The 15547-nt window shown below is 42.0% G+C and overlaps 1 protein-coding gene across 4 annotated transcripts in view; it reads right to left on the bottom strand.

The window, feature by feature from the left end:
* SCG5 (secretogranin V) overlaps positions 1-13604 on the bottom strand; it is a 56787-nt gene extending 43183 nt beyond the window's left edge. The window contains exons 1-2 of one of the 4 annotated variants that reach the window (XM_055278575.2): positions 13447-13604; positions 11405-11637 (exon numbers count right to left, since the gene is read on the bottom strand). In XM_055278575.2, the coding sequence (XP_055134550.1) occupies positions 11405-11630 (226 nt within the window). In that variant the 5' untranslated portion in view covers positions 11631-11637; positions 13447-13604. The remainder of the gene's footprint in view (positions 1-11404; positions 11638-13446) is intronic. The other 3 variants (XM_055278576.2, XM_055278572.2, XM_055278573.2) reach the window with 3 other exon arrangements.
* Positions 13605-15547: the final 1943 nt, after the last annotated feature.

The following is a 15547-nucleotide window of genomic DNA, read 5'->3' as shown; positions in this document are numbered from 1 at the left end:
GGACCAGTTCATTATGCTCAGGATCATATATGGTGTGTGCTCTACGATCTCCAGAAAATTTTTTTTTTTTTTTTTTGAGATGGAGTCTCGCTCTGTCGCCCAGGCTGGAATGCAGTGGCGCAATCTCGGCTCACTGCAAGCTCCGCCTCCTGGGTTCACGCCATTCTCCTGCCTCAGTCTCGTGAGTAGCTGGGACTACAGGCGCCTGCCACTATGCCCGGCTAATTTTTTGTATTTTTAGTAGAGACGGGGTTTCACCGTGTTAGCCAGGATGGTCTCGATCTCCTGACCTTGTGATCTGCCCGCCTCAGCCTCCCAAAGTGCTGGTATTACAGGCATGAGCCACCATGCCCAGCGATCTCCAGAAATATTTAGAGCACTTTCCAGGAAATTGCAGTCCTAAGTGACCAAGTGTGAGAAAAGCCAGTGACTTTTAGGTTATTACCGTCAAAATGCTCCAGATATATTTACATGCTGTGAAGGCTGGATAATCTTGATTGGAATAACACGAGTCCCACTTGCTGGTGTCTCAGAGGTCAATGGCTGTTTCAAGGGAGCAAATCTGGCGAGGTTGTTTCAACAAATATTTAGTGGGTGTTATTTGCCTGGCCTTGTCTAGGCACTACAGACACAAAAAGCGAGGCAGATATTGTGTGCGCATTTGCAAATCTCATAGTCTAGTGAGGAAGGCAAGCCATTCCTCATCATCAATGCCAATTCACACTGAGGCTAAAGAAGCAAATACAAAGAAGTATCAACAATGAGCCCAGGAGTGAGGATCATCCTTAAGGATAAACCCTGTGGTCAAGGTTTAACCCTTTCTGCATCTGTACAGTACCTATAATCAACTAGATCAACTAGCCAAAGAAGCAGTGTGATGTGCTGGACAGACAAAAGAGGAAAACACCAGGTCCAGCTCAGGCTCTGATCCCACAAATACTAGCTGGGCTATGGATGGAATGTTTGTGTTCCCCTTAAAATTTACATGTTGAAGCCTAATCCCCAATGTGATGGTAATAAAAGAGGCCCCAGAGAGCTCTCTCATCTCTTCTGCCATGTGAACACAGTAAAAGACAGCCACCTATGAAGCAGTCTCTCCCCAGGCATGGAATCTGCCAGCACCTTGGTTTTGACTTCCCAGCCTCCAGAACTGTGAAATAAATCTTTGTTATTTAAGCCACCTAGTCTGTGGAATTTTTGTTATAGCAGCCTGAACAGACCAGAAGACAAGCTGTATCCCTAGATAAGTCTCATCTCTGAGTTTCTTTTTCCACATTTGTAAAAGGTGGCAAGGAATACTCACCTCCTTGCCTGCCTCCAGTAAGTGATTGTGAGAGTAAGCATGACACTGTGCATGAAGACAATTTGAGACCCAGACTCTATTAGAGAGAGATTCAAAAGCACAATACCATATTTACGTGGATTATAATAATTTTCCTTAGAAAATGGGGGCTTGATGACAACTGTGTTAGTTAATTTTATTCCCCAACACCCTATTAATTTCATGTGTCAGACTGCCTAAGTTATAGTACCCAGTTGTGTGATCATAAGCCAACACTAGATTTTTCTGTGAAGGTATTAAAGTGAGCAATATTTAAATCAGTGGACTTTAAGAAAAGCAGATTACTCTCTATAATGTGGGTCGACTTCATCCAATCAGTTGAAGACCTTAAGAGAAAAGACTGAGGTCCTCTGAAAAGGAAAGAATTCGGCCTCTGGACTGTCTTCAGACTCAAAATTATCAACTCTTGCCCAAGTCTCCAGTCTGTCTTACAAATTTTCAATTTGCCAGCCCCCACATTTATATGAGCCAACTCTTTAAAATAACTCTCTCTCTGTCTCTCTATACATTCTATTGGTTCTGTTTGTCCGTTTCTTTAGAGAACCCAGGATTTACATCTGGTTTTAGTGACATCCATGAAAATACACTGGGGCTCAGACTTGCCCAGGCTCCAACCCATATAGAAGTGAATATTTCACAAGGATTATTCTACAGTCAGACAACTGGCAGTGCAATTAGTAGTTGCCATATAGTAAACTTAATTTCAGGATTTGTTATCTGGTTTTCTGTGTCCTTCTTTGACATTCTAAGATAGTTACATTTTATTTAAGGAATGGACTAAAGATCTCACTCGTGATTGAAAATTCACAAAATTCAAGAACAATCCTAATTGAGGATGATGACAAATTCTACTGATCATTGTTTAGAATTACTAAGCCTACTACTTTGAAATTGTGATTCTTGACAAATTGTTATTTGGGGAAGATTCACATTATTTCACATTTTGTGCATGCAATAAGACTGTGCTAATTTTTTACATTGTACTGTTTCAAAGACACATGAAGTGTTCACATAAAATTCCCCAACACCCTATTAAGATTATTTTCTATTTTTGTTCTAGGTTTATGCTTCACTAAAATATTTATTACTATTAAACAAGATATAAAATAGACAAAGATGACACTTTAGATCTTTTGATCTACAAGACACCTAGGAGTTATAAAAAGTAAATATTAAAAGTTTATACTATAACTAGTAAATAACTAATAGTTATAGTTGTAAAGGTTAAAAATAGTGCTGTCCAAAATTTTAAAACATCAAAAGACATATCAGTGAAGTGTATAAATGTATAAGCTGGCAAAGAAAAGAGATTTCGGAGACTGCATTTCATTCTTGTATTCTTATTTTAATTGAGAAGGTGGCTAGAATTAGTACAGGGCTTGCAAACACCTGAGACCAAAACCTCCAAAGCTCTGTATCCCAGCACACCTTTGCCATTTTCCTTTTTCCCCAACAGAGGAAGGAAAGACCTAAGAAGCAGGCCAACACCTGTGCTCCAGTCCGCATCCTCTCCCACCTCCTCAGTTGCTGCTCCCCATCCCACATCTTCAACTCTCCCTCTCTGCTGGTTCTTGGCAATTAGCACTTCAGCAAGTTCAATTTCTTACATCCTAAAACAACCTTAACAGAAACCGTCCTCAGCTCTAAATCATTCACCCTTCCCCCAATCCTTTCACAGCTATTACTCATCTCCCCTTTACCTGACATTCTGGGAACACATTTATACGTTGTATCTTCTTCCTTGTTTATCCCCTCAATGCCCTGCAGGTATGGTGGGCCCCCACTACTCCCCAGAGCCGGCTCTGCCCAAAGCCTCCACAAAGTAGTAACTTCTGTGTTGCTACCCCCAGTGAACACTTGACACCCAGTGGTTTTTAGTATTTCATGTGACCTCTCTGCTGATCCTGACAGTGGTAACCACTGCCCCTTCTCAGAACACTATTTCCTTGTTTTCGTTACACTCTATCTTTCTGGTTCTTCTCCTTTCTGGCCGGTTTATCCCAGTTTACTTTGTGGATTCTTCTTCATCTACCTGGCCTTTGTCTTAGGTGCCCTGTTGTTCTCAATACCCACCCAGGGTGACCCCATCCACTCCTACAGTATCAGCCACCACTAACACGGGGATGACTCTGAAACCCTTCCTTTTCCCAGACATCTCTCCTGTGCCATATACATCTAAGTGCCTTCTGGATACCCAGGACACCGTAAACACACACAAACATGTCATCATGTTCATCTTTCCTATCCTTTTCCCCTCCCAAAAAGAACCTCCCCCTGTTTCTTTTGAATTTATCATTACTATCCATGCAATTGGTCAACAGAGAAAACTGAAAATCATCCAGAGACTTTAAGGATTGAAGTTCAAGGTGAACAAAATGCAACAACCTCAAAGGCATGGGCCCAGTGGGGGGGGGTCCCAGTCCATTCATAGATGGCCTACAAAACCAATGTTCTCATTGGTTCCTCCAGGGTGAGGATAATCTAGAAACAGATTTTAGTCAAGATATATAAGAGTCAGCTGCACTGCTTTCTCCAGCTGCAGAGAGACTAGCCAGAAGCCGAGAGTCCCCTACTGTTCAAGGTTTGCTTCAGCCTGCCATCCTCAAATGGGAAGCAACTATTGCCACCCTGTGGCAAAGTGGAGGCGCCGCAGCTCCTTTACGAAGGCCAAAGCTTGGCAGAGTAGAGGCTCCTAGGATCTGCCTCTTCAAGTAGCCTATCATCCACAAGACTCTTTCTCCACTTGATATTTATTAAGAAAATAACCCTGGGTCTCTATTTCTAAGTGAAAAATTTGAAGTCCAACAGTCAGTGTTATAAAAAAGAACGTATTTTATTTTATTTTTTTTTCTGAGATGGAGTTTCACTCTTGTTGCCCACGCTGGAGTGCAATGGGCAATCTTGGCTCACTGCAATCTCTGCCTTTAGGGTTCCAGCGATTCTCCTGCCTCAGCCTCCTGAGTAGCTGGGATTACAGGTGCGTACCACAATGCCCAGCTAATTTTTTGTATTTTTAGTAGAAATGGGTTTCAACATGTTAGCCAGGCTGGTCTCGAACTTCTGACCTCAGGTAATCCGCCCGCCTCGGCCTCCCAAAGTTCTGGGATTACAGGCGTGAGCCATTGCGCCTGGCAGAACGTGGGTATTTTAATGTTTGGCAATATGGATTTAAAATTACTCAGAGCCATCAAATGCTAATGTTTATACATTTCTATCTCAATGGCTAGATACCTGGTGTTATCACAGTGCTAGATAGCTGGTGGCCTAGAACTTTGTGGGGAAAATGAACAGCTGGCACTGAGGAGCCCATCTTTTACCTGAGGCTGTTAATGTTCTGAAAACGAAAGCACATTTTCTGGTTGGATTCATCCAAGGCCATCCAAGGCTATCATCAGTGTCAGCTGGCACAACCAGTTCTGACTCCCAAGAGCTCCCGTCTCACAGCACATGGTTCTCCGAATCAGTCCCCTGGACAGTTGGTGGCTTTATTTGTTTCTGGGGATAATACAACAACAGTAGCCATTTAGCTATGTCTTGGAGACCAGTGAGTAACTGTGGGCTTGGGAGAAGACAGTTACTGCTGAAATACATGGTGCACTGAAGCATATCTGAACTGTATTGCTAACTGATGAGTAATCAAAAATAAGACTGGGGCGCCAGGCGTGGTGGCTCACGCCTGTAATCCCAGCACTTTGGGAGGCTGAGATGGGCGGATCACGAGGTCAGGAGATCGAGACCATCCTGGCTAACACGGTGAAGCCCCATCTCTACTAAAAATACAAAAAAAAAATTAGCCAGGTGTGGTGGCATGCACCTGTAGTCCCAGCTACTTGGGAGGCTGAGGCAGGAGAATGGCATGAACCTGGGAGGCGGAGCTTGCAGTGAGCTGAGATCCTGCCACTGCACTCCAGCCTGGGTGAAAGAGCGAGACTCCGTCTCAAAAAATAAATAAATAAATAAATAAGATCGGGGTAAGCCATTAAAGATTGAAAACATGTTGTTGATAATCCACAAAGTGAGAGGAGGAAGGCCTGCAATTCAGTTACTAACGGCACCCACTGATTGCACGTAAGAGTAGGCTGGAAACCCCATTTTATTTTATTTTTATTTTTCAAACACCAACTTGAACCAGACAAGCCCATTTTATTTGGGCCCATTTTATTTGAGAGAACTATGCTTAGAAAGTTGCTAAGATTACACATAGCTAGAAAATAGTATGGCTACGGCTCAACCTGAGTTCTCTGCCATAAACATACACACTCTTTTCTTCATGTAATGCCAAGTAGGTCCCTGTTTGTCTTTATGTTTTTGTTTGCTTTGGACCAAGAATTTACACATTTGAAAGATGCTCCTTACCAAGCTGTTTTTAAGGCGCCCATGGAGAAGTTGAACATAACCCCCAATCCTCTCTGGATGTTTTGGCAAATGCTTCTACCCCAGTGACCACTTAAAGCTATTAACGACCAAGAGGCTGGCTACCAGGGTTCAGGAATCTTCCAAAATAAACTTCTAGTCTAGTTGGCCCTCTGCTGGTTTAGTCCCAGGACTGCAAAAAGTCCTTCTAGCTCCTTGGTAGGCGCTGTACAAAGCGCACAAACCTCGCACCATGGTGATCACAGTCAGAGTCAATTCTAGATAACAGACATTTTTGCTCAGCATATTATCATTAAGCTCATGGCAAGAACTTCTAGGCAGAGATTTTTAAAAACACAGAATAGAAATGGAATATTTTCCTTGGACTAAAAGGCAGAAAGTCTTGACAGATCCAGATGTAAAACAGTATTTACATACTTATTGCCATTAGGTATATTTATTTCCCCTTGATAGTGTATATTAATTCCTCAAATATTTACTGAATGCTTACTATGTGCCTGGAATATAATGCAGTTAATAAACAGATATAGCCTCATGGAGCTTACATTCCAGTGGAGAGATAAACAATAAGCAAGAAAACAAACAATGATTATAAATGACAAAAAATGCTATGGAGCTTAAAAAAAAAAAGGCTGGGCACGGTGGCTCACGCCTGTAATCCCAGCACTTTGGGAGGCCGAGGCGGGAGGATCACGAGGTCAGGAGATGGAGACCATCCTGGCTAACACGGTGAAACCCCGTATCTACTAAAAACACAAAAAATTAGCCGGGCGTGGTGGCGGGCGCCTGTAGTCCCAGCTACTCGGAGAGGCTGAGGCAGGAGAACGGCGTGAACCCGGGAGGCGGAGCTTGCAGTGAGCCGAGATTGCGCCACCGCACTCCAGCCTGGGCAACAGAGTGAGACTCCATCTCAAAAAAAAAAAAAAGGACACTGCAACAGGGAATGGAGGGGGTGCTACTCAGACAGCGTGCGTGGAACAAAGTAGGGGGTACGACTGACTGGAGCTGTGGATCCTCGTAGTCATGGCAAGAAGGGTTATTTTTATTCAGGGTACGATGGGAAGCCACCAATGGAATTGTAACTATGGAGATGACACTAATATGGTTTAAACTTTTCAAGTTTAACTCTGCCCTTCCTGTGAAGAACAATCGAAAAGGGATCAAGAATAGAAACAGGAAGATGAGTTAGGAGGCGATTTCAAAACTCCATGCCAGACACGATGGTATCTTGGACCAGGGTGTTTGGAGTAGAGGTAGAGAGAAGCAGACAGGCAAATTGCAGATGGATTTTAGAGATAAAAATGCAATAAATTACTTAAAATTGAGGCATGAAGTGTGATGGAGAAAATCAAGGATTACTGTAGGTATTTACTTTGCATATATGGCTAAGTAGGGGCACTACTCATTTAGACAGAAAAGACTGACATAAACAGGTTGGGAAAGGTGGTGGTTTGAGAAATCAGGATTGAAACCTGGCAATTTAGCAATTAGTGTAAGCCTATGGATATGCAAGAAAGAAATGTGGGCTGAAATACAAACACCAGAGTCACCAGCCAAGAAATGGATTGAGAGTCAAGAGAATGAATGAGATGAAGTAGATAGAGAATTGACGGAAATAAGAGAAGTGGACCCAGCACTGAGCCCTGGAGAACTTAACATTTAAAGGCCGCCAGAGAAACCTGTAAACGAAACTAACAAATGGGTAAAGAAAAAAAGGAAAAAAGGAAAGCCCAATACTTATTTGTTTATTTAAGGACTACATTTCCTCGCCCTGCTACTTTGCTGTTCACGTTTATTTCCTCAGTACCTAAAACAGTGCCTGGCACTCAATAAATACTAGTTGGTTTGATGAATGAGTGGTGAGAACAGTGGGCTACAATGGACCAGGAGAGAATGAGAGGTGAAGAAGTACAATTGGCATGTGAGGAAAGGTTGCTGTGAAAGGCAGCAGAAAATTGGAACAGTAACTAGAAGGGATATGGAATCAAAGAAGAAATGTTTTTTTAATGGGATATATGATACTTCACTGACCTAACATTATTAATTTATACTGATACTATATTCCTATACTAAAAGGCCAATTTATAATTCTATATTTGAGAGCAAATATACACATTTGTTAAGATCCATTGATCACACAATTAATTTATTTAAGTAGACAAGATAGATATTTGTCTTCTATGTACCATGTGTTGGGCAGTGAACAACTCTGCCTGCAAGGAACTTAACATCCAGTAATTATCTAAAGTGATGATGATGATGATTCGTTTAGAAATGATTTCATCGTAGTACAGTTATCCATGCTAAAACTTTATTTTTGCTTCTCTGGACTGGAACATTACCTGCTTACAAGTAAGTGAATTTAAATCCTACCCCTAAGCTAAATAGAAGGTTATAGGAGTTAAGTAACTTGTCCAAGGTCACATTAGTAATAAATGATGAAGCTGGCATTCAAATTCGGGTGTCTCTGACAATGGTTTGTGCTCATAAGCACCATGTTAAATGTATTTGAAATTCACACCAGAATACAGTATTACCATAAAATATGATAATATATTATGTGTATTCTTTCTGTAACAATTAAAAATAAACTTTCCCAACTTGGTTCTTCATAATAAAATCCTAAAATCAATGTTGGAAGGGTATGGAAGATACTCCATGAATCTGTCAAAGGGAATCAGCATCAGGGAGTGTGAGCAAAGATAATGCAAATAAATGGATGAGGTGAAACAATAACTAACTCACATGAATAAATGATCAGACCACCCAACAAATTCAATGTCAAGGTCCCAGACTGGAAAAAACCCAGGCTTCTTATTTTGTTGTTTTTGCCGCAAGTATCTTTGGACTAGTCTCTTTGTTAGTTTTCATCCTAGCTATAGTGGACAATTCTACGATGACTCCCAAGATTCCCACCTGCTGGGAATATAATGAGATATCAGTCCCTTGTTATATGAAAAAGGTCATGGGATAGTTACTCCCAGGATCATATTACATTATAATCAGAAGATTAAAGACATATTCTCCTTCCAGCTATGAGAAGGCATGTGGCTTACAACCTGAGGCGGCCTCTAATTGCTGAGAGGGGCTTTGGTTGGCTGATAGCCAGCAAGAGAAAGGGAACTCAGTCCTACAATATAATTCAAATGGAATTCTGCCAACAGCCTTAACGAGCTTGGAAGAGGACCCAAGCTGCAGCCAAGATGACACCTCTGGTCAGCACCTGAACACTAATCTGCACCAAACTCCTGAGCAGTGGAAAACTCAAATAATAAATGAATGCTGTGTGAAACTGCTAAATTTGTGGTAATTTGTTATACAGTAATAGAAAACTAAAATTCAAGTCAGTATTCATCCCTTCCACAGACACTGATAGGGGAGACTTAAGATTGCTATGTTAGGCCGGGCGCGGTGGCTCACGCCTGTGATCCCAGCACTTTGGGAGGCCGAGGTGGGCGGATCACAAGGTCAGGAGATCAAGACCATCCTGGCTAACACGGTGGAACCCCGTCTCTACTAAAATACAAAAAATTAGCCGGGCATGGTGGCAGGCGCCTGTAGTCCCAGCTACTCGGGAGGCTGAGGCAGGAGAATGGCGTGAGCCCGGGAGGCGGAGCTTGCAGTGAGCTGAGATCACACCACTGCAGTCCAGCCTGGGTGACAGAGTGAGACTCCATCTCAAAAACAAAAAAATTGCTATGTTAGCACATTATTCTAAGGGTAATAAGGGAAACAGAGTTTTTAATTCTGAATTGTCCTAATCCATGATCTTTCATGTCTCTATGCCTTTTTTTTTTTAGTTTGTGGGTACATAATAATTGTACCTCCATGCCTTTACACTTATGGTTCCCTGATGAACTCTTACTCAAACTTCAAAACCCAGGTCAAATGTTGCTTCTTCAAAGCAGCATTTCCTTATAGCCACCCCATCCACTCCTAAGCAGACTAAATTACTCCTCTTTGCTTCCACGGCAGCAGCTTGTGTCTACATCTATCAAAACACTTGCTGGGATGCACTGTCATAACTTTTGATGTATATCTCCGCTTCCCTCTCCACTCAGACTGTGAATCTTTAGGGCAGAGCTGCACCAGTCTCCTGCCTAGTGCCTGGTATATAGTGGGTACTAAATAGTTGGATACTGGAGGGAATGGAGTCTCTGGATAAACAGAGGCTTTTGATGCCCTGGGAGTGGCTGTTTCTTTTCCAGCACAGCTGATCAGGCCTCAGGTATTAGTGGAAACTCAGAGAGCTCCAAGACAACAGCTTAGGTGAATAACCAAGCACTTCCTGCCTTAAAAAGGTAGATATTTATTGTTTGTCTCAAAAGAGCTGGCCTGAAATATATAGGTGTGCTTGAAGTAACAGGTGACAGATGCTGAGAAGGACTGAGATTCTCCCCAAAAAGGATGACAGGAAGCTGTGTCGGATTTGTTCTAAGTTAAGCCATGTGCTAGCTTTGCATGCTTGCCAATTCAACGCATTTGTGTTAATCCACTCCTGAAATCAAACGTCAACCAAACAGACTACAATCTCACCGAATTAGTTTTACTCAATGGCTTAAAACTATGGGTAACAAAACAGAAATGAGAATCATATATCAACAATATTCATGGCATTCACAGAACCCTGGGGCAGATAGCATTTTTAGAAAATCACCGACTCAGGCAAAATAGTGTATAATCTGTAGGGAACAAACAGCATTTGGTTGGTAAGCTTTTAGAGATAATTCTCATTTTCCTTTGGACCCACTCCATGGGCAAATCCTTGAACTATAAGGAAATGCTCCCTTGGATTTAACTTAAATTAACCATGATACTTCTTTAGGATTCTGCCTTAGTGGAGAAGGAGATCATTAGAATCAGAGGATAAAAAGCAAGGCATGGAAATAAGGAATCTGTCTAATGCTGCATCACCAGCTCACAGGAGCTAGATTCTCTTTATAAACAAATCATTAAACAACAAACAAATGAGGTACTGCTTTCTAATACAAGTATTATGACCACATTGCCAGAAACTTGGAAAACTTCAGGGGGAAAATGGTCTTGCCACCTTAAAACAATTTAATTATTCTTAATTTATTATTTAATAAAATTGTTATATTTTTAAATATTTTCAAAAGCTTTCAGCATAAATAATGTCAGTACCTCTTTTGTCTCCTCTTGGGTATACTGGAGTCATGCCTAGGAATCAAGTCAGATCCCGTAGGTTCTACATTTTGAAGCTTTTTTACAAGTACTGGCTGGCATTGACTCAAAAGGCAGCTATCTGATGACACAATTTCCCTAAGATGAGCAGTGAGGAGAAAACATCAGGTCTGGGTTCCAATCTTTCTTTAGTGATAACACTAGATGCTCCTTCATTCATTCAACAAACATTAATTGAGCATCTATTATGTACCAGACATTGTGCTAGGTGCTAGGGCTACAGCTATGAATTAGATAGATAAGGTCCCTGCTCTCACAGGACTTATATTCTCATGTGGGTGCGTATATGTAAGTATGTAGACACTGTGTAGAAGAAGAAAGGGAAAACCATGAGAAAGTAGTCTCTTAAAAATTAGCTTCCTCCTCTGAAAAAAAATAGGATAATAAAAGCATCTACTTATAAGGTTGTTGTGCAGAGAAGTGTGCAAATATATTATTTAAAATGCTAACGGAAACTTCAAACCATCAGAACACAGTAAATACCTTCAATGCTCTGGGGGCCCACAAGATTCATGGCCTGGTGAGCTGGATATTCCACTCGGGGCCTGGCTATGCCCAGTTGCTCCATAACGCCATGAAGCAGCCTCTGGATATCTGTTTCTGAGACCCGGTCAGGGGTCCGGGGGCTGTAAGCAAATGCTGGAGTCCATCCAGATGCCAGCCAAAACAGTAGGCCAGATAGCATGGTAGAGACCATCCTGGAGACCATTGTTAACCTGCAGATAAAAGACCAAATGTATACTGATAGGCTACAATCGGCAATTGTGATAATACAATTATAATGATGCACCCACTCCAGGTTGTGGTTCAAGGACCACCCAGAAAGGGGTTGTAATAAAAAATCCTTAGGAGGTTGCTTTTGTCTTAAGTTTCCATGCTAGGCAGAACAGGCAGAACATCATTGCAGAAAGGTATTAAACAAAACAGTTGCAGGTATCCAATTCCCTCTATTTGCATTCTTGAGAAAGCTAGGCTGGAATGGCCGTTCTCACTCATAATTTTTATCCTCCTTGTAGCTCCCTGAAAGCTCTGCATTACTCCTAACTTCATCACTCTCTCCCTCGCTTACTAAAACAAATAAACCAAACTTGCTTAAATTTTGAGAAAGAGATAGTGGCATCTTGGGTTTTCCCAGTTTCAGGGAATAAAAGGCTAACAGGAGGGAGTCAGGAAGACACAAATGGTCAAGAAGCTCAGGAAGGTTGGGAGTGGTGGCAGGAAAACATTTTAGTTTAGCAAACATCCAATACGTTTGAGATCCTGAAAGGAAGGAAAATGTTGCTTAGATCCCACCCTGCAATCTGCTAGGGTAGTCTGAGGTATGTTTGCTCAGTTTCCTCCTCTGCAAAACGGAGATAATTAAAGCATTTACCTTTTAGGGTTGTTGTGAGGGTGTGTGCACATACATGTTAAGAGTGTTTAGGACAATGCCAGGCACAGAATGAGCCCCTGTATTGCTATTATTATGCTGGTAACATTGCCTTAACAGTTCTGGAGGTTAGAATTTGGGAAGGCAGTGGTGGTGAGAGGGAGAAAACTAGCCTGGGGGTGGGAGGGTCAACCTGTCCTAAATGTTGGTTTCTATGGGTATGTCTGCAAAACAAGTGAACATTATCCTTGCAGTTTACCCCACAGCTGCTTAACCTGTTTGGATGCATGCTTCAGGCAGCGGCCTTGCAAACCCTTCTTTTTTGTTTGTTTGTTTGTTTGTTTGTTTGTTTGTTTGAGACAGAGTTTCACTCTTGTTGCCCAGGCTGGAGTGCAGTGGCGCCATCTCCACTCACTGCAACCTCCACCTCCCGGGTTCAAGTGATTCTCCTGCCTCAGCCTCCCAAGTAGCTGGAATTACAGGTGCCCACAACCAAACCCGGCTAATTTTTGTATTTTTAATAGAGGCCGTGTTTCACCATATTGATCAGGCTGGTCTCGAACTCCTGACCTCAGGTGATCCACCTCCTCCCCTCAGCCTCCCAAAGCGCTAGGATTACAGGCGTGAGCCACCATGACTGGCGCAAACCCTCCTTCTAATCATTCTACTGAGGATGGGGGATGGAGAGTTGGAAGGAGGCAAAATCGTGCATTTCCTTTACTGAAACTAAAATTTTTATACCCTCCAATTTTCTTTTTCTGCAAAGAAAAGGCCTTTTCTAGCCACTAGATATAAAACCTCGCTCTCCAAAGAGCTGAGAGTAGCTGTTTAACAGCAAAATCTGCAATTCTGATAGAAAAGGCTGGAGGCAAGCACGAGGCTCTCCATCTCCATCTTTCCCTTGTCCACTCTGAATGCAGGATGTCTGTTTCACTTCCATCCCAGCAAACGCCGCTCTGATTTGATGAACTACCCAATCTCCTCCCTCAGTACTCCCTTCCCCTTACCGATAGCCAAACATTCTAATCCCCTACCCATCCTTTGTCTGACCCCAGCCTCCACCTCAAGGATTTTAGCAGGACGCCCTCCCCCCACTGGCGATACCAAATCTCGGGTTGGCGGCAGGCGGCCGAGCCGACATCAAAGCTGTACTCACCGAAGGGCAGCCCGAGGAGCCTACTGCGGTATGGACCTTGGTGGGGGTCAGGCCAGGAGCGGGCGAACTGGAGAGCTCCTGCGTCACCCTCCTCCGCATCTTAGCTCCGCCCCAGCCCCTCCTCCAGCAGGTGGAAGTTGCCTCGCCAGGACTCCCCAGACTGCATCCCAGATAAGTGTGCCTCTCACCAGGAGCCGCACAGCTCTTCAACCCACACATTCTGCATACAAACCTCTTGACTATGACATTTCCTAGAGACCCTCTTCAACTCCATCGACCTCTGTGGAAGTCATTCATCTCCTTTCTCAGTCTCAATTACAATGTGCCAGATCACCACTATAGCACACCTTTAATTTTGTCAACTTCTAGAATATGTTTTTTGTTTTTGTGTCTAAAGTCTTTCAGCTTCAAGAGGGAAGAGGCAATGAATGGTAGAGGGCAAAAGATGAAGTCTTAAGAACTTTTAATGGTGGATATGGTAAGGTATACCCTGCTGAGGGGCCTCTTACTGATCAGGAAAACTATGGGGATATTTAGTACAAGAAGCCAGGAACTTTCATTAAAGTGATAAACTTGAAAATCTGTAGAAATATCAGCTCTGAGTGTTATTTCTAAACTTCCACACAAACCATCAACTAAAATTCCACTTTGGCCTGAAGAGAAACCATACTCCCAGCATACTGCAGAAGTATGTCCAGGTACTCCCAGATTCTTAAATAAGGGTTTATGAAGCACCTACTATGTGCAATCTTGAACACTGAAATTTGTTCAAATACTAAAATCAAAACGTAAAGCCATACAATAAATATGGCACTGCAAATTTGATCAAGATGGAGGATGAGTAAAGAACCTGGGGTCTCAAAACAAGTAACCTGATGAGGTTAGAATCCAGATCTATTTATCTTAGCTCTAGACAGCAAATCCATTATCATCTACAGCAATTTTTATGCAATGAATAGAGGCTGGCAAAATTCATTTATGAGACACATGGCCTTTCATTTTGAAGCCAAGCCTCTTTCCCAGTACTTTTTCTTCCATGGATGCTCATCTGCTTCTTGCTTATTGTTTCAATACATGCTAAATCAACAGGACAAACACTATCCATTAAATGGCTCTAGGCTCACTGGCCATGCAGGAGTTAGTATTTATTATCGATGCAGAGACTTTTCAATTCTGAGTTTTACTTTAGCTTTCTTCATTGTTGTCTTCATTTTGTGGTTGAAAAAAATGAAGTCACTACAATTTACTGCTTTTGTGTTGAATTTAACTGAAATACATCAAAATGCCTATGCTTCATTTGAAATTTGGTATTTCAAAAATAAAACTTCATATATATTTAAGAGATCACAGAGGTTAGGTGCGGTGGCTCACACCTGTAATCCCAGCACTTTGGGAGGCCAAGGTGGGAGGATCACAAGGTCAGGAGTTCGAGATCAGCCTGGCCAATATGGTGAAACCCCATATCTACTAAAACTACAAAAATTAGCCGGGCATGGTGGTGCATGCCTGTAGTCCCAACTACTCAGCAGGCTGAGGCAGAAGAATCGCTTCAACCTGGGAGATGGAGGTTGCAGTGAGCTGAGATTGTGCCACTGCACTCCAGCCTGGACGACAGAGCGAGACTCTGTCTCAAAACAAAAAACAAAAAACAAACAAACAAAAAAGATCACAAAATTGTTTGAATTCTGCCACAATTAAGAAAAATATGACTATTAAAATCCTACATTAAGTTCTTAGTGATCACATTATAGAATGTGGCCGTGCAGTCTACTAAGTTCTATGTATTAAGTTGTTTGTTGCTTATTAGATAACCAAATTAATATTAGATCTTTATTTACATTTATAAGACAGTGAGAAGAACCCATGAGGTTACTGCACATGTCCAGACACTTTCATATCATTTCCTCAAATATCCCATGAAGTTAGCAACATTATCTCTATTTTGTATAAGAAAAAATAAAAACACATTAAATCAAGTCTAAAACAAAACTTTTCTGACTCTCTAGTTACCGTATCTTCAAGCTAGTCACCTTCACATTCCTGGAAGACTCTGTATTGCAGCTTTCAGCTAACAAAAATAGTAGTCACGTGGTAGTTTTTA

The sequence above is a fragment of the Symphalangus syndactylus genome, chromosome 5 (genome assembly GCF_028878055.3).
Source record: "Symphalangus syndactylus isolate Jambi chromosome 5, NHGRI_mSymSyn1-v2.1_pri, whole genome shotgun sequence".
Taxonomy (NCBI): Eukaryota; Metazoa; Chordata; class Mammalia; order Primates; family Hylobatidae; genus Symphalangus; species Symphalangus syndactylus.
The sequence above is the reverse complement of the archived record's forward strand: the minus strand, read 5'-3'. Positions and strand labels throughout refer to the sequence as shown.